Source organism: Staurois parvus, unplaced genomic scaffold, assembly GCF_062004578.1.
Source record: "Staurois parvus isolate SC_StPar_1 unplaced genomic scaffold, SC_StPar_1.0 ptg000447l, whole genome shotgun sequence".
Taxonomy (NCBI): Eukaryota; Metazoa; Chordata; class Amphibia; order Anura; family Ranidae; genus Staurois; species Staurois parvus.
The window spans coordinates 1094675-1107602 of NW_028318243.1; the positions used below are offsets into that span (position 1 = coordinate 1094675).

The window sequence follows — 12928 nt, forward strand, 5'->3', positions numbered from 1 at the left end:
GAGGATCGGTGGATTAACTTAGTATATCTTTGCTGTTATCACCCCTAGACACAAACGAGTAGTTAGTCCCCACAAGTGCAGCCACAGCCCCACTGCTCAGTACAATCTGTTTTTTGCCCCCAGTTCTGCTTTAATGTAAGACTTTCGTAAACCATAAAAAAAAATACTCTGCTCCTGACCTTATCTCTACCTTTCTGATTACTCTCATCACCAAGATATCACAACTCCAACCAGGCCTGGACTGGGACAAAAAATAGGCCCGGGCACAGACTGAGCAGCCAATTTCCTGGGGGGTGGGGGGAAGTTGGGTGTGCAAGGGCATTCGTGGGGGCAGTTGGTGACAGAATATTCACGGAGATATACAAAGGACTGCACTGTAAGGGGCACTGTATTGATTACAGTGCCCCTTTACAGTGCAGTCCCCTTTATGTCACAGTGCCCCTTTACATTACAGTGTCCCAAGAGATCTAATCACAGTGCCCCCTATATATTCAAAGGGATGGGCCAATCCAGTAAAGAGGCATCCCCATCCAGCAAATAGACAGCCCAGTCCAGCAAAGAGACATCCCAGTCCAGCAAAAAGACATCTGCATGTAACAAAGAAATATCCAAATCCACAATGAGACATCCCAATCCACAAAGAGGCGGTATGTCTCTTTATTGGACAGAAATGTCTCTTTGCTGGATGGGGATGTCCCTTCTTGGACTGGGCTGTCTCTTTGCTGGATTGGGATGTCTCTTTGCTGGACCCAACTGGGCAAAGAGACAGCGCAGTCCAGCAAAGAGACATTCCCATCCAGCAAAGAAACAGCCCAATCCAGAAAAGAGACATTGCCATTCAGCAAAGAGACATCGCTATCCAGCAAAGAGACAGCCCATCCAGCAAAGAGCTCATCCAGCAAAGTGACATCCTGCCCAGCAAAGAGACAGTCTATTCAGAAAAGAGAAAGCTCATCCAGCAAACAGACAGCCTGTCCAGCAAAGAGACAGCAGTCCATCAAAAAGACAGCTCAACCAGCAAAGAGGCACCTCAACCAGCCAAGAGACAGCCCGTCCAGCAAATGTTCCCTATGGCCAGTCCAGGCCTGCCTCCAACATGACCCTCCATAAGATAGAAAATAGTCTGCTACTGACCTTCTCTCTGCCTTCCTGATTACACCCACCACCGGATATCAAATCCTTCAACATGACCCCCCATAATACAGAAAATACTCTTCTCCTGACCTTATTTCTACCTTTCTAATTACACCCACCACTGGGATACCACACTCTTGAACATGACTTTCCACAAGATAGAAAAAACTCTGCTCCAGACCTTCCCTCTACCTTCCTGATTACATTCACCCCCGGCTTATCACACCTCCAACATGACCTGCCATGAGATGGAAAATACCCTGCTCCTGACCTTCTCTCCACCTTTCTGATTACACTCACCACTGGAATATCGCACCCTCCAACATGACCTTCCATAAGGTAGAACTAGGAAGTATGGAATATTCTCTTTGATGTTTTGGAATTCATATTAAGAAATACATATTCTATCTTTCTTGTGATAGAAGTAATAGTATTCATGATTAGTTTAGGAGAGGGTTTCATACTCACCTTTACTGGGGATACATGTAGAGGATTTTCCACCTCTAGAGCATTTTCCAACTGTAAAAATAATGAATAGATATGTCACATCACAGCAAGAACACAGGAGCTACAACAACAAGGAATACGGCCAGCGCAGTGAGCAGTAGCATTGATTACTGGTCTTTTTTTTAATTATTTTGCTGTTTTGTTTTATACAGGGTAAAATCATCAGAACACTTGTATTATATCAGATTATGTTCATTTGGCAATTATTTAAAATGTTTCATTTGGCATAGCCAGGGCTGTTAGAAATCATGGGGCCCTGTACAGCCTACTTGACAGCTCCATCGCAGCCCCCCCAGAACACATCAAAATGATTTTTTTCATTAACCACTTGCCAACCGCGCTATAGCCAAATGACAACTACAGCTCGGTTGCCCAGTTCTGGGAGGGTGTCATATGACGTCCTCCCGGAGCACGCCCTCCCACATGCCCCCAGCGGCGCGCACCCGGCAATCTCTGTGATCGCTGTGTCCTACAGACACAGCTGATCACATGATGCGGCAAAGAGGCCAATCACCATGTGAGGCGACCTTTTACCACGTGATCAGCCGTGTCCAATGACACAGCAGATCACCGAGTAAATACAGTTGCCGGTTATTGGCAGCACTTTCCTCACGCTGTCACAGCATGAGGAAAGTACTGCTGATAACCGGCAATTGTCACAGAATAGATCGGCACTGATGATCAATGCCCAGCAGTGCCGCCCAGCAGTGCCACCCATCAGTGCCACCAGTCAGTGCTGTCAGTGCCACCCATCAGTGTTGCCCATCATTGCCCATCAATGCTTCCTATCAGTGCCCATCATTGCTGCATATCAGTGTCACCTCATCAGTGCCACCTGATCAGTGCAGCCTATCCGTGCCACCTGATCAGTGCCCATCAGTACTGCCTATCAGTGCCTATCAGTGCAGCCTAATCAACGCAAAAAAAAAAATATCCAAAAAACTAAAATTTCATCATAAATGTAGGCCAAAATGTATTCTGCTACATGTTTTTGGTTAAAATCCCAATAAGTGTTTATTAATTGCTTTGTGTGAAAGTTATAGCGTCTACAAACTATGGTATAGATAAAGGAATTTACACAGCTTTTACTTTCTGACTGCCAATCACATTTCTTGAGGTGCTAAAATACCAGGACAGTACAAATACCCCTATCCTAGATTGTCAGCTCCAAGGAGCAGGGCCCTCAATCCCCTCATGTTTTGCATTGTATTGTTATTGTTCTGTCACATGTTCTGTCCCCCTTTGTAATGTACAGCGCTGAGCGAACTATGGGTGCTTTATAAATACTGTATAATAATAATTAGAGATGAGCGAATCGAACTAGGCGAACCGGAATTCGAGTCAAATTTCAGGAAATATTCGATTCGCGTCGAAACCGAAATTTTGCCTACTTCGGGTGCGCGAATCGAACATTTCCCGATCAGCCGGCAAAAGTGTCCCTGCAGTGAGCTCCGCTATTTCTGACAGTTCTCTGACAGAAGGAACACATGTTTAGCGGTTGAAACATTGTATCTATTAGTTTACATTTAGGATACAGATGTTTCAACCGCTGTACATGTGAAGAAGCTGTGAGAGAACTGTCAGAAATAGAGGAACTCTGCACATACACTTTTTGCCGGCATGGAATTATTCTTCTTTTCATCCTACTTCTTCTTCTTCATCCTCATCCTCTTCTTCTGAGGATGAGGATGAGGATGAAGAAGAAGAAGAAGAAGAAGAAGTAGGATGAAAATAAGAATAATTCCAAGCCGGCAAAAAGTGTATGTGCAGAGTTCCTCTATTCTGCAGATACACTTAGAGGAGCTCTGCAGATACACTTAGAGGAGCTCTGCACATACACTTTTTGCCTGTTTGGAATTAATCTTATTTTCATCCTACTTCTTCTTCTTCTTCTTCTTTATCCTCATCCTCAGAAGAAGAAGAAGAGGATGAAGAAGAAGAAGAAGAAGTAGGATGAAAATAAGAATAATTGCAAGCCGGCAAAAAGTGTATGTGCAGAGTTCCTCTATTCTGCAGATACACTTAGAGGAGCTCTGCACATACACTTAGAGGAGCTCTGCACATACACTTTTTGCCGGCTTGGAATTAATCTTATTTTCATCCTACTTCTTCTTCTTCTTCTTCTTCTTCTTCTTCATCCTCATCCTCATCCTCAGAAGAAGAAGAGGATGAGGATGAAGAAGAAGAAGAAGTAGGATGAAAATAAGAATAATTCCAAGCCGGAAAAAAGTGTATGTGCAGAGCTCCTCTAAGTGTATCTGCAGAGCTCCTCTAAGTGTATCTGCAGAATAGAGGAACTCTGCACATACACTTTTTGCCGGAAACCGCTGTATGGAGGGAATGTCCCAGAACTGTCAAAAATAGACTATTTCTGACAGTTCTGGGACATTCACTCCATACAGGTGTTTCAACCGCTGTATGGAGGGAATGTCATGGAACTGTCAGAAATAGACTATTAATGACAGTTCTGGGACTGTCCTTCCATGCAGCGGTTGAAACATTGTATGTATTTGTTTCCATAAATGGATCCATTTATGGAAACAAATACATACAATGTTTCAACCGCTGCATGGAAGGACAGTCCCAGAACTGTCATTAATAGTCTATTTCTGACAGTTCCATGACATTCCCTCCATACAGCGGTTAAAACAGCTGTATGGAGTGAATGTCCCAGAACTGTCATAAATAGTCTATTTCTGACAGATCTGGGACATTCACTCCATACAGCTGTTTTAACCGCTGTATGGAGGGAATGTCATGGAACTGTCAGAAATAGACTATTAATGACAGTTCTGGGACTGTCCTTCCATGCAGCGGTTGAAACATTGTATGTATTTGTTTCCATAAATGGATCCATTTATGGAAACAAATACATACAATGTTTCAACCGCTGTATGGAAGGACAGTCCCAGAACTGTCAGAAATAGTCTATTTCTGACAGTTCTATGACATTCCCTCCATACAGCGGTTGAAACCGCTGTATGGAGTGAATGTCCCAGAACTGTCAGAAATAGACAGAAACTGTCACAGAACTGTCCTTCTTCTCATCCTTCTCCTTCTTCTCATCCTTCTTCTCATCCTTCTTCTCATCCTTCTCCTTCTTCTCATCCTTCTCCTTCTTCTCATCCTTCTTCTCATCCTTCTCCTTCTTCTCATCCTTCTCCTTCTCCTTCTTCTCATCCTTCTCCTTCTTCTCATCCTTCTTCTTCTGCTTCTCCTTCTCCTTCTTCTCATCCTTCTCCTTCTTCTCATCCTTCTCCTTCTTCTCATCCTTCTCCTTCTCCTTCTTCTCATCCTTCTCCTTCTTCTCATCCTTCTCCTTCTCCTTCTTCTCATCCTTCTTCTCATCCTTCTCCTTCTCCTTCTTCTCATCCTTCTTCTTCTCATCCTTCTCCTTCTCCTTCTTCTCATCCTTCTCCTTCTTCTCATCCTTCTCCTTCTCCTTCTTCTCATCCTTCTTCTTCTCATCCTTCTCCTTCTCCTTCTTCTCATCCTTCTCCTTCTTCTCATCCTTCTCCTTCTCCTTCTTCTCATCCTTCTCCTTCTCCTTCTTCTCATCCTTCTCCTTCTCCTTCTTCTCATCCTTCTCCTTCTTCTCATCCTTCTCCTTCTCCTTCTTCTCATCCTTCTCCTTCTCCTTCTTCTCATCCTTCTCCTTCTTCTCATCCTTCTCCTTCTTCTCATCCTTCTCCTTCTTCTCATCCTTCTCCTTCTTCTCATCCTTCTCCTTCTTCTCATCCTTCTCCTTCTCCTTCTTCTCATCCTTCTCCTTCTCCTTCTTCTCATCCTTCTCCTCATCCTTCTCCTTCTTCTCATCCTTCTCCTTCTCCTTCTTCTCATCCTTCTCCTTCTCCTTCTTCTTATCCTTCTCCTTCTCCTTCTCCTTCTTCTCATCCTTCTCCTTCTCCTTCTTCTCATCCTTCTTCTTCTCATCCTTCTCCTTCTTCTCATCCTTCTTCTTCTCATCCTTCTCCTTCTTCTCATCCTTCTCCTTCTTCTCATCCTTCTCCTTCTTCTCATCCTTCTCCTTCTTCTCTTCCTTCTCCTTCTCCTTCTTCTCATCCTTCTCCTTCTCCATCTTCTCATCCTTCTCCTTCTCCTTCTTTTCATCCTTCTCCTTCTCCTTCTTCTCATCCTTCTCCTTCTTCTCATCCTTCTCCTTCTCCTTCTTCTCATCCTTCTCCTTCTTCTCATCCTTCTCCTTCTCCTTCTTCTCATCCTTCTCCTTCTTCTCATCCTTCTCCTTCTTCTCATCCTTCTTCTTCTCATCCTTCTCCTTCTCCTTCTTCTCATCCTTCTTCTTCTCATCCTTCTCCTTCTTCTCATCCTTCTCCTTCTCCTTCTTCTCATCCTTCTCCTTCTCCTTCTTCTCATCCTTCTCCTTCTTCTCATCCTTCTCCTTCTCCTTCTTCTCATCCTTCTCCTTCTTCTCATCCTTCTCCTTCTTCTCATCCTTCTCCTTCTTCTCATCCTTCTCCTTCTCCTTCTTCTCATCCTTCTCCTTCTCCTTCTCCTTCCTCATCTCCAAGGGCATTTAAATTAAAGGTACAGTGTTCTGCACTAATTTAAAGGCTCTCTGAAGCCTAGAAACCCTTTAAATAAGTCATCTTCGTAGCGGAGAAATTCGCATCGAATCGAATTTCACACTGGAATTCGCCGAATCAGCCAAATCGAATTTTTCATTTCTTCGCTCATCTCTAATAATAATAATAATAATAATAAATGACAACTTTTCCGAAAGTAGACAACCTAAGCTATCTGCTGGGAGGCATATTGAGTCCATGGAAGATTTATTGTTTTCCACAAGTTTTTGGAAAATGACAAAAACATTTTTTTTTACACAATTTTGTCATTTAAATCATATATTGATCACAAAAGCCATGGGTATATGTGGAATTACACCACAAAATACATTCTCCTACTTCTACCTAGTATGGTGATACCACATGTGTGAGACTTTTTGGGAGCCTAGCTACATACAGGAGCCTGAAATCCAATGACCACTTTGAAAGCCTGAAGGTGCGTAACTTCTTCATTTCACTTCCTCACTACCTATCACAGTATCGGAGGAAATGCCAGGATAGCAGACCCCCCCCCCCCCCCCCCATGACCCCTTTTTTCAAAGTAGACACCAAAAGGAATTTAAAAAGAGGCATGGTGAGTATTTTGCAGATCTCACTTTTTCTCACAAGGTTTTGAAATATAAAAAAAGAAAAGAAAAAAAATATGCTTTTGTTTTCTTTCTTCATTTTCCAAAAACTTGTGGCAGCAAATGAGATCTGAAAAATACTCACCATGCTTCTTATCATATTCCTTGGGGTGTCTACTTTCCAAAAAGGGGTCATTTGGGGGGGTTAGATGCTATCCTGGCATTTCAGGGCCTCTGAAACTGTGATAGGTAGTCATGAAGTGTAATAAGGAAATAAAGCTCTTTAAAAGCCTGAAGGTGCTTATTGGATTTTGGGGTCCTGTGCTTGGCTAGACTGCCAAAAAGTCTCTCATATGTGGTACCCCCATACTCCGTAGAAGTAGAAGAATGTATTTTGGGGAGTAATTCCACATATACCCATGGCTTGTGTGAGATAAATCATTTAAGTGACAATTTTGTGTAAAAAAGAAATTATTTTTTTTGTCATTTTCCAAAAACTTGTGGTAAAAAAATAAATTCTTCAATTGACTCAACATGCCTCTCAGCAATTATTTTGGGGTTTCTACTTTCCAAAACAGGGTCGATTCTGGGGGTGGGGGCATTTTATGCCCAGCAGTGGAAGTTTATGCCACACATCACTCACTCTTCTAACCACCTGAAGACCAAGCCTTTTCTGACACTTTTTGTTCACGTGAAAATAATCAGTATTTGTTGCTAGGAAATTACTTTGAACCCTCAAACATTATATATTTGTTTTAAAGCAGACACCCTAGTGAATAAAATGGTGGGTGCTGCAATTTTTTATGTCACATAGTACTAGCGCAGCGATTTTTCAAACACAAATGTTTTTAAAAAAAATGTACTTACTTTATTTTTAATGCACAAAAACACAATATATTGGCCAATTATTTGGTAACATATAAAATATGATGGTATGCCGAGTAAATAGATACCAAACATGACAAGCTTTAAAACTGTGCATGCCCCGTGCAATGGCGACAAACTACATACATTTTTAATATCCATAGGCAACACTTTAAAAGCCTTTACAAGCTACCATTTTTTTTTTCAGATCACTTTTAATGCTATCACAGGGAATGCAAATATTCCCTATAACTTCAATGGGCATTGTCATATATTCTTTATTGAGAAATCTGGGGCCTATCAGACTCTAGATATCTCCTCTACCCTTACGTTATCTACTGTAATCTCAGCAAGATCTGTGTGATCAGATGCTTTCCCAATTTACAAATGGTGCTGTTTATATCCTGCAAAACTGAAGTGATGAAATGCTCGTAGTTTCCGATTTCTTAAACTATAGAGATGATTGGCACCATTCCAGTCTCCAATCAGCTCTATGATCATCTGACAGAAACATCGGCTGCATTCTCAGGTTCCCCTGATGGCACGGGACTGCTTGAAAAAGCTGTGGAAGGCAGCAGGAGAGGGGGGCATCATATCCCCCTACTTGTAAAAGCAATCCTACAGCTAATTAGCCACTAGGATTTATTTTACATGAAAGCCAATCGCCGGCTGAAAAAAACAATACCAGGATGATACCTGCAGCTGTAGGCATCATCCTGGTATAACCATTCAAAGTCCATTGATGTACCAGTACGTCGCTGGTCCTTGTTGGGTATACATGCTATGTTCTTTTTTTTTTGTATGCAGCCAGTGGGCAGAATGAAAAAAAGAGAAGAAATCTCTGCCAGAAAAAGTGTGTGGTATGCACACCATTAGAATATACCACCCTGCATCCACCCACTTCTAATGGTGAGCACACATTAGGTTGCATGGTGCTACATGCACCAATTCCAAGATGTCTAAATAGTGGCATGCTTGAATAAAAATTGTCCACGTATAAGTGGTACCCCATATGTAAGTCCCAAACTATCTTGCCAGTACTTTTACATCCGGGGGGGCTCCACATGACTATCTTTTCCCTCGTAAATCCAAAACTTATATGTATAGCCTGTTGCCCTCTCACGGGTCTTCTATATCTTGGCCCCATATCTGGCATGCTTACTGGGGAAAAATTGTTTGAATGCAAGACGGCCAGAAAAATTAATGAGGGACTCCTCAAAGCAGATGTTTTGCTGGGGAGTAAAGACATCTGCAAATTTTTGGTTGTGATTTACGAGGGGCTGAATATTGTGGAGCCGGTCAAATTCAGGGTTACCCCGAGGACGACAGAGTGTATTGTCGCTGAAATGCATAAAACACATGATATTCTCATATCTATGCCTGGCCATGGCAGCCGAGAACACGACATATGATGATTCGGGTCTGCGGACCAATACAACCGCAATTCGGAGGTGGGGCGGAGCCTAACTATGGCGGCGGTGGAGAGCTCGCGGTAGGAGCTCCCGCCTGGATCCCCTCCGACCGATCCCCTGTTGTCTCATGAATCCCCCTGAAGGTATGGTGCCCTAGAAACCAGAGACCTACCTTGGTCTGGTGGGCTCCTTCGGCCGAGTGGCGGCCCGCGGGAGGAAGAGCGGGATAACGGAGACCAGCAGAGAGCGGCGGGGAAGCTGACTGTGGTTGTCGGGAAACAGGGAGGCGCGGCCGGGACATGTGACCGACCGCAGTGCATCCCTGGGAGGAGAGGAAGCCGGCCGGCCGGCCGACAAGCTGGAGACGGAAAGCCATGGTTGGAGCCCTGTGGGGGTGAACGGAGAGGGACTCCCTTCCAAACAGGGAAGGGGGGGAAAGCCCTGGAAACTCCTGGAGGGTCCCCCTGTGAGCAAGAGAGCCAATTCATCGGAGGAGCTTTGGATAAATCCCATGAGAGGCGCAGGGAGGGTGAGTGACTCCGGCTGTGTCCTCAAAATAAAAAAAAAAAAAACTGTGATGATAAAGAACTGTGATGATATGGGAGGAATTATGTTAAGCTGAAGGAAAGCAGAGAGTGAGAGAACAGAGGGGACCCCCATAGAATATAAAGAAGAGAAGAATATATGGTGCGGGCAAAGAAATACACAGAAAGTTAACAGACAGGCCTGGGATTTCCAGTTTTATATCACATAGACTTTTTTTTTTTTTGTTTGTTGTGAAACACGAATGCATGAGCAAATAATAAAAGGTCCAGGAACAATGAAGAACAAAGGTGTAAAAGGAATTGGGCCTAAAGGGACCCAAACGGGTACAATTAAAAGGTACATATCCCTGGGAAACGGGACCCCGGAAAGGCCCCAGAGCAGAAATGACAAAGGAGATTTAGAATTAAGTATTCAAAGTAGCCCCAAGCAAGTAATGGATTTGGACAGTAGTAATCAACAAATATCAGAGGCAGAAAAAGACCTACAAATCCCAAATAAAAAAGAGATGACAGAAATGTTTAAAGAACTGGAGAGAACAATAAAGCAAGAAATGGTAAAAATTCAGAGTGATCTGGGCCAGCTGTTGTTAAGAGTGGAGGAAACGGAGCAGAAAGTTAAAAATCAGACCCAGATCATATCCAAACTAGAAAACAAGATAATCAATATGGAAAAAGTTCAGGAAAAATTGCGGTATAAGGCGGAAATCCAAGAGAATAGAGAAAGAAGGAGAAATATAAGGATAAGAGGGGTACCGGAAAGCCTAAAAGGAGAACTAATGGAAGAGGTGGTTGGCAAATTACTGAACTATATAATGGGAAACTCTGATATGGAAAGGATCAATATAGAAGGAATCTCCAGAATTGGGAAAATCCAGGGGAACCATGAGAAGAATAGGCCGAGAGACATACTGGTTAAATTTATGGATCTGCAGCAAAGGGAAAGAATCTGGAGGAAGACTAAAGGAAAACCAGTAATAAAATATAGAGAAATGGACATTCAAATATATGCAGACTTGTCATCGGAGACTCTCTGGAGGAGGAGAGCTCTGAGGCCTTTGCTGGAGCAGATGAGAAAACAGAAGGTGCAATATAGATGGGGGGTACCGGAGTGTTTAATAGGATGGAAAAACGGAACAACAGCCCATTTGAGGCTCCCAGAGGACTTGAGAAACTTTTGTGATAGACTGGAAATACAGAGAATCGAAATTAATGAATGGAAAGAAGAACATGGGGGAATTGGACTAAGGACAGGGGATGAGTGGAGTCTGGTGGAGGGGGGGGAGGTAGGGCGGAGGGGGGAGTGGAGGGGAGAGAGGGTTGTGTTTTGTTTTGTTTTTTTTTTGTTTTTTTCTTCCTCTCTCTGCCCCTCCGTGTCCCTAATCTGCCTCTTGTTTCCTCCTTCACTCCTCTAGCTTTGCTATAACTCTCCCCCTTCTCATTAAGAAGTACAAGTAGAAAGGGGTCAATGGGGAGATCTGGACGGAGGGGAGGCTAGCCATGGGAGGAGTGTAGCCCTAAGGACCAAATCAAAGGTGGATGTTAGTTCCACAAATGATGAATAGGCAAAGTGAAGGCCTAAAAAGAGGGAGGAGGGGGGGGAGGGATGGTGGTGAGGTTGGGGGGGAGGGGATGGAAGGGGGGGAGAGGGGAGGGATGGTGGGAGGAGAGGGAGAGTGGGAGGGAGGGGGGAGGGGACGGGAGCTGGGTGGGAAGGAGCCAGGGGAGGAGGTATTGGGTCAATACTCTGCATGACAGAAGGGATAAAGAGGAAGAGGCAATCTGGAAGAGAGTTGGAGTTAATTGGGAATGATGGAAGAAATACAGTTTATAACCTATAATGTGAACGGGCTGAGTTGTCCAGGGAAGAGATTTAGGATGTTTAATGAGTTACATCATAGGGCTACGTCAGTGGTATTTTTACAGGAGACGCACTTTGAAATAGAGGCAAACGTGAAATTGAAATCCAAACACTACCCAACATGGTACTATGCAGATTCTCCAATTAAAAGAGCAAAAGGGGTTGCAATAGGTTTGGCAAAGAATATGAGATTTGAGCTGGAGGATAGAAGAACCGACCCGGAGGGGAGGTTTTTATTCTTAAAAGGTAGACTTCAGGGGATTGACTGTACTTTAGCCAATATATACTGCTCCAATAAAAACCCGGAGAGGTATATGAAGGGTCTGTTGAAAAAATTAATGGAATTTAAAAAAGGGCGCTTGATAGTAGCTGGAGACCTAAATTTCTGTATGGACCCACAAAAGGATAATACCTCTTCCGTGCAAAGAGAGGGGGGTAGATCTCTGAGAGCTTTGAAAAAAGTGATGCATGAATATCAACTAGTGGACACTTGGAGAATAATGCATATGAAAGACAGAGACTATACCTTCTTCTCTAATGCACATGAGATATACTCGAGATTAGATTACATCTTAATAGACCATCAACTTATAGATCATCTGGTTACAATTGACATAGAGGCAAGGACGTTCTTGGATCATGCTCCGGTCGTAATGAAAATGGGATGGGGAAGAAGGTGGATGGGAGGATTAGGGTGGAGGTTAAATGAGGTTCTTCTTCTGGATGAGGATTTAGTTCAGAAAATCGAGAAAGAGATTAAGGTATACTTTAAGGAGAACGAAACAGAGGAAGTATCGATAGCTACAGTATGGGAAAGCCACAAGGTATTCATAAGAGGAATCTTGATAGCGGCAGGAGCAAGGAAGAAAAAGGAAAGAAGAGAGAGGGTCAGTGGGCTTTTAAAAGAAATATTGGACTTGGAGCAGATCCATAAGAAGAAAATAACAAAAGATACGAGACAGAAGTTATCGGATAAAAAAGATGAGCTAGAGAGATTGATGGATGAGGAGAAGAGAAGAGTATACAACAGGGCTCTGAACGAGAGATATAGATGGGGAGACAGACCAGGAAGATATCTAATGAGAGCTTTGAATAAAAAGAAAAATAGGAATTATATAGAAAAGATAAAAAGTCCAAAGGGGGAGTTGGTCCACTCAAATAAAGAGATTATTAAAGTGTTTACGGAGTATTACAAAAAGTTATATAATATTAGTCCCCAAGGCCCGCTAAAAGAAGCTCAAGAGGGAATTAATGAAAAAAAAATGATATACTTAAAAAATGCGGGATTACCAAAACTAAGTGAAGCACAGTTGAACTCCCTAGACGCAGAAATTTCCCAGGAAGAAATTAAAATAGCATTAAGAAGCACAGGGGGGGGAAAAAGCCCAGGCCCGGATGGCTATACAGTTAAGTACTATAAGAAATTTAGTGAAGTACTGTTACCCAAGCTGGAGAAATA

At 43.1% G+C, this 12928-nt stretch overlaps 1 protein-coding gene across 1 annotated transcript in view; it reads right to left on the reverse strand.

Moving 5' to 3' along the window:
* LOC149453592 (ecto-ADP-ribosyltransferase 5-like) overlaps positions 1–12928 on the reverse strand; it is a 32376-nt gene that overhangs the window by 2778 nt on the left and 16670 nt on the right. Inside the window, exon 4 of the mRNA XM_089688158.1 lies at positions 1603–1653. Within this exon, the coding sequence (XP_089544284.1) occupies positions 1603–1653 (51 nt within the window). The remainder of the gene's footprint in view (positions 1–1602; positions 1654–12928) is intronic.